The sequence below is a fragment of the Hippoglossus stenolepis genome, chromosome 17 (genome assembly GCF_022539355.2).
Source record: "Hippoglossus stenolepis isolate QCI-W04-F060 chromosome 17, HSTE1.2, whole genome shotgun sequence".
Taxonomy (NCBI): Eukaryota; Metazoa; Chordata; class Actinopteri; order Pleuronectiformes; family Pleuronectidae; genus Hippoglossus; species Hippoglossus stenolepis.
Genome location: NC_061499.1, coordinates 9,978,992 through 9,991,515, shown reverse-complemented (window position 1 = coordinate 9,991,515; position 12,524 = coordinate 9,978,992). Strand labels below are relative to the sequence as shown.

The following is a 12,524-nucleotide window of genomic DNA, read 5'->3' as shown; positions in this document are numbered from 1 at the left end:
ATGTAATCAACAACAGTAGTGAATAGGAACAACATGGAAAATAAAGAAATAAATGAAATTTTCAAATTTCAAATTCAATTCATTTTTCCCCCCTTGTAAATATATACTTCAGTTGTTCAAAGTCATCATTACCCACCACAACTAAAAGCTATGTTAGTGTTAATCATTCATCCTCCACACTCCTAACATTTGTTTAAATAAATGAACGGTTATTCAAACAGAAGACTTTTGATAAGGAGATGATGTAATTTGTGTTGCCCAGAAGTCAAGCATATATTCAGTTGTTATAGTGGCCTGAATAAAACTTGTTTAAATAAACGGAAATCTGCAAACACTTGAAAAAAAGAGCATGTCTCTCTGCATATCTGTCTAAATGGAGCTTGGTCTGTAGCAGTTACACATTAAATCCAAACAATAAACACAGTAAATGCTTCTACACTGAGACCTGAGTGTGGAGCCATATGCTCAGGGAGAGATTTGCTGCCACCTAGTGGTTGTTTTTCTACAGGTTTGACCATCAGTATTTTCTACAGTCAGGAGGTAAAACCTGTAATGATTCTGGTGTTTTGTGGATTATGTGGGAGGTAAGGAGCTTTATTAAAGAGATTGTAAAAAGACTGGGGCCGCTGCACTGCTTCAGCCTGATTCTTTTGGAATGGCTAAATTTTCCATGACCTGCGAGGAACAATCAAACCTAAATGTCTTGAAAAAAGTAAGCCAAGCCTATAATATAAAAGTCACCACCTCAAGAATCATTCTTCCATTCAGCACCGTGGACAGACAGTTTTTTTGCACCTGGCCTTCACCAGAGGAACAAAGAGGGAAACACCCTGTTAGCTCTTAGCACGGCCTGAACTCTCCAGTACAAGGGGACATTGGATTTGTCAGGGCTGTGATTAGGAGAGGCGCGTCAGGGGAGTGTGGTACCCAGTAAGATCTAAGAGGCACATAAACGCTCATTACTGAGTCAGTGTCAAGCCAATCAGGTCACATATACTGTGACTTCCTCTCAGTGATTTCAAAATAAAGCAAGCTTGACGCAAACCAATGATCGGGTGTGTTCTATGAGAATACCTCAGGCATGGACAATGAACTATTTACATGTACCAGTCAACCCCATATCGCTCCAATTCTTGCCTCGTTTCATTGGAAGCCAGTTAAATTTAGGATTGATTTTAAGATTATTTTAATAACTTTTAAAGCTCAACAAGGCCTGGCCCCCAGTTATATTATGGAACTACTATCTCCCTATGCTCCGAGCCGTAATCCAACCAAAACATGCTGGTAAATCCAAAGTCAAAGCTGGTAACTAAGGCTTTTACCTCTTACTTCTTCCATCCATCTATCCATCCATTCATCCATCTATCCATCCATTCTGCTATCCATCCATCCATCCATCCATCCCTTATCTAAACCGTTCATCCATTCATCCATTCATCCATTCATCCATCCATCCCTCCATCCATTCATTCTGCCATCTATCCATCATCTATTCATCCATCCCTTATCTAAACTATTCATCATTTTAAGGTGCACAGGGTTTGGAGCTGGAGCCAATCCCAGCTTTCTTTTGGTTACTTCCGGGATAGCTCACTTAAACCTTGTATCCTCTTGAATTATCACATTAGGACTCTAACTAAAAAATGTTTTATATCAGTTTATCTGAGCAACGAACCTCCATTCTTGCCCACTTTGAATGTCTATGCACCAAAACATTGTCATTTATATTTTCTTACTGCAAGTGAATAAGCAAGTTCTCAGCTATATAGCCTTCAGTTGGTTTGTTCTCCCTGAATCTGTGAAAGTCGAGGCTTTTATTCTGAAGGCCCGGTCTGCACACTTCCTGCGGTGTTCTAGTTATTTCCCCGCGACTTGACGCAGCTCGCTCCAGACCACCAGGACGCACCAGCAGCCCCCGTCTCTGCTGACTCAGTGCCTTACCAGCAGTCCCTCCACCCCGAGACAGCAGCATCCAGCTACCGACGCACACTCCTCCGGTCGACGCGCCCCGGCATCACCACCGTACTCCGCAGAAATGGCTAAGACCGCAATCGGTGAGTTTTTAAACACTTGATATCTTGTGTGTTTTTTTTGACGGTGGTGGCTTCGCAGGTTTTGAGGATGCTGAGGCTGTGGCGACACCCATGGCACAAAAGGATGCTGAGGGCTGGTGAGAGGGAGCGGCCAAACTCATCTGCAAGTCACTTCTAATGATAAAAATGAACAAGTTGTATTCGGAAGCAGCATTTTTACATTCTTCAATGATTTAAAAAACGAGAGTTAATTTATATGCGTCTATAAATATGGCAGAGATGCTGATGCGTAAGAGCGAGTTTAGGACGCAGTTTGTCATATCAGTGACGCATATGGATCAATCCAGAATCAAAGATCAGGGTGAATCAGCATCAGCACCAGAGAGGAGGAGGTTTTCCATCGCATACGCAGCAGCGTTTGTTCGATGCCTGCCGCACCTGCCTCTCACCGCCTGACTCAGTGCCGCGCAGCATAATGCAGCGACCCCACCCAACATCCCCGGTCCCCTTCAGCGCCAGCTCCTGCAGCCACGCAGCCACTCAGCGCTGCATCCACGCAGGGTGGGAAATATCTCACCGTGACAAATCCCCCTTTATCAAAAACCGGGCCATCCTGCGTGGGGCTGTTCTGCAAAGCTCGTTCAACTCCACATTTAAAAAAAAAATTTTTTTTTTGTGGGTGACCGCCAAACGCATGATTTAGAGCGAGAGATAGAGAGAGATAGAGAGACAGGGAGAGAGAGGGAGAGAGAGAGAGAGAGAGAGAGAGCACAGAACAGAGCATCCCTTTTCAGATTTATTATTTTTTTCTTGCAGTCGAGGGAAGAATTTAGCTCAATGTCGTTTTAGGAATATCACTCTCCAATCCTGCAGGCTGTAAACGTGGCCTATATTTTCAATAACTGCATCATTTCTATTATTAGGCCACATTTCTGGATTTATTAGAAGGATTAATAAAATGAGAGTGCATGTTATGGCATGTGGGCGGCCTTGTATTTGTGTCAGCCTGTTCATTTCCATATCAAGGCATGGCATATTTTGCTTTATCACTTTATCCACCATCTCAGGCCTATGCACATTAAATGTGATCTGCAGGCTTGACGAAAAAGAAGAACATTAAGGGAATTGTGTTGGTTGTTTTAAGTTGTGTGTGTGTACAGGCTGCGAAATGCAGTGTGTGTGTGTGTGTGTGTGGGTGGGTGTGTGTGTGTGTAGACAGTCTAGGGGCTGGTCTGTTTGTTTTATAGTTGACTAAGCACTTGATGGATGGAGGGGCATGCAGACAGACAGACAGCACGAGGGTCCTGCACGGTGTCTGCGCTGAGGGACAACGGCAACTAAACCCTGGCTGTTAAGAGTCAATGCCCTCTCCTCCTCCTCTTTCTCTTTCTCTGTCTCTGTCTCCATCTCTCTTTCCTCCTCCTCCCTCCTCCTCCTCCTCCTCCTCCTCCTCCTCCTCCTCCTCCTCCTCCCTCCTCCTCTCTCCTCTATGATCTGAGCTGTGGACAGGCAGAATGGGATGGGCAGGGAGCAGACACTCGGGGAGAAAGCCGTCATCACGCCAGTCAGCACTCGGCAGGTCATCGAGTTCATTTAGACTCTTTATTTTATTTTAGGGACGCATGGGATAAATAAACATTAACTAATTCAATATGAATTTGTGGCTTTTTTCATTCCTCAGAGGAGAACAGAGGACAGTAATAAACTGATGTCTGAGGCCTCTGCTCGAGTGCCAAGAGCCTCCTGTGTGCATTAAGGCCTCTATAGCACTTCTCCTGATCCGTATCATGCAGTCTTGTCGTATCCAATTAGGTGTGGTCATTCAGCCGGGGCCCTAAGATCAATTCCTTTGTGCCCAGAAACACAAGACGACAAATACCAGCAATTCTACGCAACTGATCACGTTCGATTCCGCCTACATTCCTCATCTCTATCGCCATCGTCATTAGGGGCCGTGTGCGCAGAGCTCGAAATGCCCATAATTCATCCAGATTTATCACCGGGACCCATCGATCAATGCGCCACACCCACCGGTTACTGGTTTGGATGACTGTTGCTCTTTAAGATAGGTGACATCAGACCCGGCCAAGATGTTATTCTATATGCTCATGGTGTCATCATCACTTCTGGTACTCAACATCTGGATAAGGTCATTTTAGCATCTGGTAAATTGGAATCTGTGGGTTATTTCTACATCTCACAGTTACCTGTTTGCTCTTTTATTATTTTGTGACACAATCCTGCGTCATCCTGCAGTTTGAATGTAATGATCAACAACTGACTGATATATACATATTATTATTATTTTTATGATATTACTAAATTATTTAAGTAATTTTTTAAGCAAAGAGCTTCCAACATGTCAGCATTTTCTCTATTTCTAGATCTTATGGGATAATAAACTGAATATTTTGGGATTCGTATTATTTTTGACATTTTAGAAACCAAACATACTAATCAGATGATCATATTCAGTTGCAGCCCTGAGCTCCTTTGGGGGGGATACAGGTTACTGTCTGGCGAAATAACCCAAGCCCACCACTTGTGAATCATAGAATGAACCAGCCCCCGCTCATCTGGGTGCCATAACGTTTTGCTTTAATAGCCAATTTTGCTCCAGTAATACCTCCATAATTTTGTGATTATATTGTTGCCAGGTGGCCCTGCAGTAAAGCGCCTGTATGCGCCGAAACACAGCCAAGCCCATGCTGCTGTGAAGCCATAGATCCCTGAAGGGCAGTAAAGGCTGTGATACACAGGCTCTTATTTTGCCGCGTTAGCCTTAACAGACACTTCGCTCGTGGCCTCTCATTCGTTTTTTCACTTTGTGCCTTTTTTGCCCAGAGTGGCACGTTTCACCATTCCTTGTTTTAATTCTTACAAGATGAAAGCAGGAGGAGGAGAACAACATCAAGAAAAGGACCAAACGGAGGTGTGGTGGTTTGTGCTAATGCAGAGTTGGAGCTCCCGGGAGATGCAGAGTGTGTGGGTGAAAAATATAGAAACAGAATAAGGGAGAGAGGAGGAGATTGAGAGGGAGACACACATCAGAAACAGATGAAACGGAGGCCTGGGGGGGGGGGACGCAGAAGGTGGCGCGGAAGAGGGATGCTTGCGGCGGAGGAGGTACAGTAGATACTAATGATCTGCGCTGATGGATTGAAGGAGGAAGTGCAGTTTGCTGGTAGTGCATCTGTGGTGGACAGGAGGAGCAGCTCTCTGACAGCCAGGCTGCAGATCTGACTGGTTGAAACCAGCCTGCAGGAGAAGAGTGGAGTGGGACCATTAAAGAGGCATCCAACATTATTTCGTCTCATCTCGTATTCTCATATTGAAAAAAGCTGCGGACCCAGCAAGCCTAAAAGTGAATATTTCCTGCGGTGGAATGGCAAAGGCTGTCATCCAGGATCATTCATCATTTTTTATGAGTCCCATCCACAGGGAAGGTGCTTATTACTATAGCGGTTACAGAAGAAAGTGATATTTTCTCCCTGGAGTAATACAATTGTAATTGGATTTTTTTTTTTTTGATTATGGATATAAAAGCCAGATCTCAGAGGTTCTGAGTTAAAGTGCTGCAGCTCAGTTTAGAATCACAGTAAGTGTTTATCTTCCAAGACAACAAAGAAATGACTGATTTGACTTGGATATGGTAAAAACCAAGCTTCCAGTATAAAGTAAACAAATGAACATGGTGGCACAGCGCTTCAGTTTATTCAACAGAAAGTTGATCTGCACAGCGATTTATCAGAGCCTCAGATGTGAGGATTTCCTTTCTCTATTTTACATCTCTGTAAATAGACTTATCTTTGAATTCTACGCTATTAGTTGGAAAAAATAAGACATTTGATAACATTCCCTTGGAGATTCTTCATTTTAAAAATATTTTATAGACCCAATAATTGGTTGATTAATTGAATTAAAAGACCCAGTGAATAACATCTGAATCATAACGATGCCAAAGTGTCCCACAGGTAGGGCAGATTATTTTAAGGAGATAATCAATTATAAAAAACTGGAAGAAACCTAAATCTCTGCCAAGGCCTAACAGTCCCCTTGTGAAACCACATTCATTAGATCCAGAGTTTTATTTGGAGCTGCACCAAATCTCACACACTCGTAGATATCAGGCCCATGAATATGCCAAATTTTTTTCATCAAGAGCCATGAATTATTCTCAGAGAAGTGAAAGAAAATGTGGGGGAAACGATCTATTTCATAATCTTAATGGAAGTGAAAAAAGATTCCTGGATCTGCACCAAAATTAAATATATCCTGACACATTCCTTCCACCAAGTTTTGTGATAATCTGTTTGGTAGTTTTTGCATAATCTTGCTTACTAACAGACAAATAAAAGGGGATGATAACATATTGTAATAATAATGTTTAGCTAAAGCCCTAAACTAGAAGATCTATATGTACTTTTCCATAATCACTGAGCAGAGAAAAGGCTTGAAACCAGAGCTTGTCAGCCACTGAACAACAATCTGTGCTGATCTGCTCCATAAGCACTTAACCCAAATTATCTGCTCCACTGAATTGTTCCAGTCTTGAGCTGCCAAGCGAGGTTGTGCGTTGGAGAAAATGGCTGCTCGAGTCTTGACATGTACACGGTACCTAACGAGGGTGTGACAACCCTCCAGAAGCTCTGTTCTCCCCGTTGTCAGCAGAAATGGTGCGGTCTGCTAATTACAAATTAAAGTGCCATCCACCTGAGCTGGCTGCCTCCATTAGACTGGAAGCAGCTTTTCCTGGGGGCCGCTGATGGCGTCTGCAGGTCCCAGGGGGAGCTGCCGTCGTCCCTGGTTCTTCTATCCCCCGTCTGGGATTTCTGTTTATATCAGAGAGGTGTTAGCTTGATGATCAGCCCCACCCAAAAAGCAAAGATTTTCCTTTCTCCATCCTCCACCAGCCACTCAATCCTAATTTCTTTCATCTGAGAATTTCTCTTATTTTGTGTTTCTCTACCTTCATCTCCACTCCTATACTCACCCCCTTTCTCCTTTTTTTCTACTATTCCCCAATATTGTTTCATCCCAATCGTGCCCTCGCCCTCTGCTCTTCCTCCTCAGGGTATAGGGGTTAACAAGGCCTTTAGAGAGTAGTGAGAGCTACATCTGGGAGTTGATCACATTACTGTGGCGTCTGACTGTCTGCAGGGCAGAAAGTGAGACACAGAGAGGAGGAGAAGAAGAAGAAGGAGAGGGGAGAGTGAGCAGGGAACAGGAGAAAGAAAAGAGATTTGGATTAATCATGACTGTACACTAAGCCCCACTGTGGAGAAGCTCTTTTACAGTAAATTTTTTTTTGTCTTTGCTACTGTGCGCCTGCAAATCGTGAATCAATGAGGCACGTTCCAGCGCTGCAGGCCGTGTGCTGTGGGTGATGGATTGTTCCGTGCCGTCAAGTTGGTATGAAAATCTGCACCGTGATGCAGTGCACCCTGACGGAGCAGCGCAGCTAGATGTGCAAAAGCAGAACATTTCACAAGCTGCAGTGTGTTGCAGATATTTTTGCCGTTCTCCCTGCGGGGACTTGAAGCTCACATTACGAAGTAGGTGACAAAAGCACATGAATAAAATCTAAATCAAGGTTACACAGAGGGTTGTCATTTCTGGGGCTTTTCCCACCTGCTCTTTGGAGGACTTCTCTATAGCAGATTGCCATATGCAGCCAGGATGATTTGATGCCAGCTTTGCTCCAGTGTTATTAACTTTTTGGACCATAAACGGAGAACAGGGTGGACAGTCATATCGCTGTGTGGTGCTGATAAGCTAAACTGTCAGCCACTAGCCTCCTTCCATAATCCACACAAGAGGAAGATAAGGAACAGATTCAAATATTATCCCAACATCAAACCTCAATCCTGGAGACTTTGCTTTTTAAATTACCTGAAAAGCATAAAACTAATCCCTGGTGGGTGTGTTTTTTAAGGACCCAGTCAGAGAATGGCTGCAAGGCAATAGGGCGTTGGTTTGGGTACGTTCATAAATAATAGAGCAAAATGAATTGCATAGCTAATGATGTGTGGAGAATCCTGTGGGGACGACAGCGTCTTGGCTGCTGGGGGAAATTAGGCCAAGAAAGGACACATCAATCCTACTGCGGTGAAAACAAAAGGCCTCAAAAATCTCCACCACATTTCCTTTGATGAGGGTTTTTCTTTTCGGAGGATGCGATGAATAATTATTCGGCTAAAAATCTTGATCAAGGACCCCCTGTGGAGGCAGAAGTGGGTTAATGATGTTTCATTATTTTTGTGTGTTAGTGGGTTAATGATGATTCTTCTGTTTGTATGCTAGTGGGTTAATGATGCTCCGTGTTTGTGCATGTTGAGCACTAGTTTACATGCAACTGCAAGTGAGCAACAAACTCCAACACAGTCATGTTTCCATTTCCTCCCTCAGCTTACAAAGAGAAGATGAAGGAGATCTCAGTTCTCTCACTTATCTGCTCTTGTCTGTATCCGGAGACCCGCAAAAACATCATGGGCGACTTCCAAGGTACGTGGGAATCAGACGGAACTTTCACTGTTCATCTTCTGTATGAAACAAACTAACTGTGGGGTTCTTCGTTTGTTCCTCACACGCAGACATGGACATCAAGCCCATTAACAAGCGAGCCTCAGGCCAGGCCTTTGAGGTCATCCTGAAGCCGCCCTCCCCCGTGTGCGATGTGGCCCACTGCGTCACCAGCCCCCCGAAGAGGGACATTTCCCTGGAGGACATCCAGAAGAAGCTGGAGGCAGCTGAGGACCGGAGGAGAGTAAGGATGTTTCCAATCATTATCACTGCAACCCAGCTGCCACAAATCACTTTGCTCTTCTGCCAAAAGCCACTAAAAACTGCAGTAAAGCTTTTTGTTAAACCACAAAACGAAACCATCTCAACAAAAGCAAAAATTCAGCCTTAACACAACCTCACATCTTGACTTCCCTTGACATTTCATCTGATGTCTGCTTGTTTTGGTCAATCGTGCGTCACATTGACTACAGCAGCTGCAAAAATGCCATGAAAAATCTAATCCGACCCTGGCTAATTCCTGCATCGCATTGATTTGAACATCAATACCGTCAGTCCACCAGCTGACAAATCCAGGAAGCCACCAACAAATCAATCCCCTAATCAATAACACAGTTTGACAGATTGTTTTAACACCAGATGTCCAATACTGTGGGTCTACCATACAGTGTAATTTACCAAGTACAAGCCATAAGAAGATGAAGAAGGCAAATAGAGAAAGTCTGTTGCATCAAGATATTTAATTGTTGATCCATCTTTTGAATATTGGTTAATTAATAAATCACTGTCCTGCTATTGACACCTCCCTCCCTGACTCATTATTTCTGCTTCCTCCTCCAGTCCCAGGAGGCGCAGGTACTCCAGGCCCTGGCTGAGAAACGGGAGCACGAGCGTGACGTGCTGCTCAAGGCCATGGAGGAGAACAACAACTTCAGCCGCATGGCCGAGGAGAAGCTCAACATGAAGATGGAGCAGATCGAGGAGAACCGGATGGCTTACCTGGCCGCCATTATGGAGCGCCTGCAGGACAAGGTGAGGGGCCGGTAGTTTAGAATTCATACTGAGGTTATAAGAACCATCTCCCCCAGACACCAAAAACTATAGTCTCAAGCATATATATTTCTGACAAAGACAAAGATGCATTTCTGTGCCCAGAGGGTGGGAGAGAGGAGGAAGAGGAGAAAATATCCTCGGGGAGGAGGACGGGCAGAAATAGGAAAAAGGATAAAGTAGTCACTGCAAAGGTCAAAGGAGGGAAGTGGTGCAGTGAGCAAGCAAAAATAAATAAATCATGATGTCCTCAACGTGTGTGTGTGTGTGTGTGTGTGTGTGTGTGTGTGTGTGTGTGTGTGTGTGTGTGTGTGTGTGTGTGTGTGTGTGTGTTGTGTGTGTGTTTGTGTCTGCAGGAAAAGCACGCTCAGGAGGTGCGCAGGAACAAGGAGTTGAGAGAAGAGCTAACAGCATGAGAAGCCCCAACAGGTTCTACATCCCCACCTCAGAAACACCCTTTCCCCCCTCTATCACCACCCCCGACCCCTGAGGAACACCCCCACCCCACCCACCCTCCACCAGCTTATCCCACATTTCCCCCACACTTCTCAACCTCCCCCGCCCGCCCCCGGCCTCGCCCTGCCATACTCCGTCATTCTACTACGAAACTACAACAGCCTGAGACACCACCCCGAGGCAGTGGGAGGTTCGAACGGTGTTGGGGGTGGAAAACAAAACAAAACGAAAAAATCAAACATGATTTTAAAAATGAGGAAAATTAATGTCTCCCACCCACTCTTCCCAAAAAAAAAAGAATGTTTTTGCTCAAACGAGAAGAAAAGAAAAAAAATCTAATTGACAAGTGACAGTGGGTATTGGTTTTTGTAAATACTTCTTTTTTTGTTATATACAGTATGAGACAAGCAGCAAAAGTATTGATTGCAGTGTGCCATTTTTATATATAAGTTTCCTCTCCTTGCATATATATGGATGTAATGATTTGTTCATTTCCATGTTTTTTTCTTTTCTTTGTTCATTCCAGCCTGAGAATCTTTCTGTTTTTTTGAGGTTTCTCTCGTGTGGTAACAGGCTTAGATGTTTGTCGTGAGTTTGACAGCTAGCTGATGTGTCGCTGCGACCGGCTGCGTCCTCACAAGGCCCCGCAGCCTGGCTCCGTTCCCCTCGTCCCTTCAAGTGGGCGCACTCACTCATTTGACCCCTCAGATCTGGAAGCGAAGTAAAAAAAAAAAATTGGATCTGCATGGTCGCCGTGATTTTCCATCCAGTCCGCACCAGTGTTTCCAATTAGCGAGGGGGAAGTTGGCAGAGGGAAACGGGGACAGTTTGCTCTCCTGTTGGGGGCCGCAAGCCGTCGCTGCACATCCCCTCCTGTGAGGTAGATGGTGACTGTGCCACAGGAGTAACACTATAGCATTTAATGAGCCCATCCTCATCCTCCCCTCCCTCCATCTGCAGCCTCTCCATCTCTCCACACGTAAACATACCGTAGAACCACTCACTCACACGCTCTCCACATGGGCAGGCGTTTGTCCAATCACAGCACAGAGCTCGGGAGGAGCTCGCCAAACTCTGTCCATCTGGCAACCGGAAATCGCAAAACAACATCCGTGACCGATGGCGGGCCTCTTGTATGTGTCACAAACTCCAGTCACATTTCAAACACTGTAATATACAACACAACTGAGGTTCAAGTGCATAAGAACGCTCTGAGCAAAGAACAACGAAACATCACCTGAGATCAGACTTGTTACTGTGAATCTTACACTGGAGAAAATACAAAGGAGTTACACCTCTCGCCATCTCATATAGAGGCTAGAGTAGTGTTCAACGTCATCAGCACCTACTGGAATCATTGCACTTCACTCCAAGACACCGTCAACGCCACCGAAAGGTCGGCACGAGAACTATATTTAAGCCATAACAAGGTATCACTGCAACAATGATCCATGAACACAGTATTTCCATCTGTAAAGGTGTATATGAGTGTATTAAAGCATCAGAGTAGTTTGTAACCGGGGGTGTTGAAGCCTGAGGTTGAACCCTGTCGGTCACATACACACGGAATAGGCCCATAGGTGTGTGCGAGTGTGTGTGCGAGTGTGTATTTCAGAAAGGGCGGGTAGATGGCCGAGCGTTTGATCTGTTGAAGTGTAAACCGACACAGTGTGTAACAACTGTTCACCACAGACAGTGACTATATCCTACCTGCCTCTCTCTATCTCTCTATCTCTCTCTCTCCTCCGTCCATTTGTGTGTTTCCCCCTCTCCACATATATCTTTGTGAGCAAGCAGTGGTTAATAAAGATTTGGGGTTCAGTGAATGAAATTGTCTCGAAGAGTGACTTTTTTCACATATTATTACCATATAATTTTTTTACGAGATACCTAATAAACCCTGGACGAGAGGTGGACTCCACCCTGGACAGGTCTCCAGTGTATTGCACGGCCAACATGCAGAAACCAACATCTCACATAACCTAATAAATATATATATATATATATAAACTACACATTAAGATTAGAAGACAAATTACTGTGTTATCATATAACTATATACTGTGTTACAGTATTTATCTGGACTGTTAAGTATATGAAAAAATCACCCATCATAGCACCCTGAATTTAAATGAATTTCATTACCCTATTTGAGGCAGAGAGTTTTACAAATCGTAAAAACCGCTGCAACATGCAACTTCACCACTAGATGTCATAAAATTCTATACACTGAACCTTTCCCTTTATTTTAAAAGACATATTTACAGTGACAAGAAACAAAGAATATCAGTGTGAAAATACCACAATAAGACCAGTGGTTTCTCAGCATTTTGTAATATTTAACTCAACACAATTGATGACATAAATATTAAAACTAAATTGCTGTTAAATAATCAGTTGGCTAATCTACAAATCATTTCAGTGAAAAATAATATAAGGAAACTAACTACAGCTACATGTAAG

General features: G+C 44.0%; 1 protein-coding gene across 1 annotated transcript; it reads left to right on the top strand.

Moving 5' to 3' along the window:
• The first annotated feature begins 1,876 nt into the window (after positions 1-1,876).
• On the top strand, positions 1,877-11,892 carry stmn2b (stathmin 2b). The gene is made up of 5 exons (XM_035183444.2): positions 1,877-2,054; positions 8,442-8,537; positions 8,627-8,799; positions 9,396-9,587; positions 9,962-11,892. Exons 1-5 carry the CDS (start codon positions 2,036-2,038, stop codon positions 10,019-10,021), a joined length of 540 nt encoding a protein of 179 aa, XP_035039335.2. The 5' UTR covers positions 1,877-2,035; the 3' UTR covers positions 10,022-11,892.
• Positions 11,893-12,524: the final 632 nt, after the last annotated feature.

Coding starts and splice junctions, on each gene's coding strand:
- stmn2b (XM_035183444.2), top strand. Junction 8,538..8,626: donor CATCATGGGCGACTTCCAAG/GTACGTGGGAAT, acceptor CCTCACACGCAG/ACATGGACATCAAGCCCATT. Junction 8,800..9,395: donor CAGCTGAGGACCGGAGGAGA/GTAAGGATGTTT, acceptor TTCCTCCTCCAG/TCCCAGGAGGCGCAGGTACT.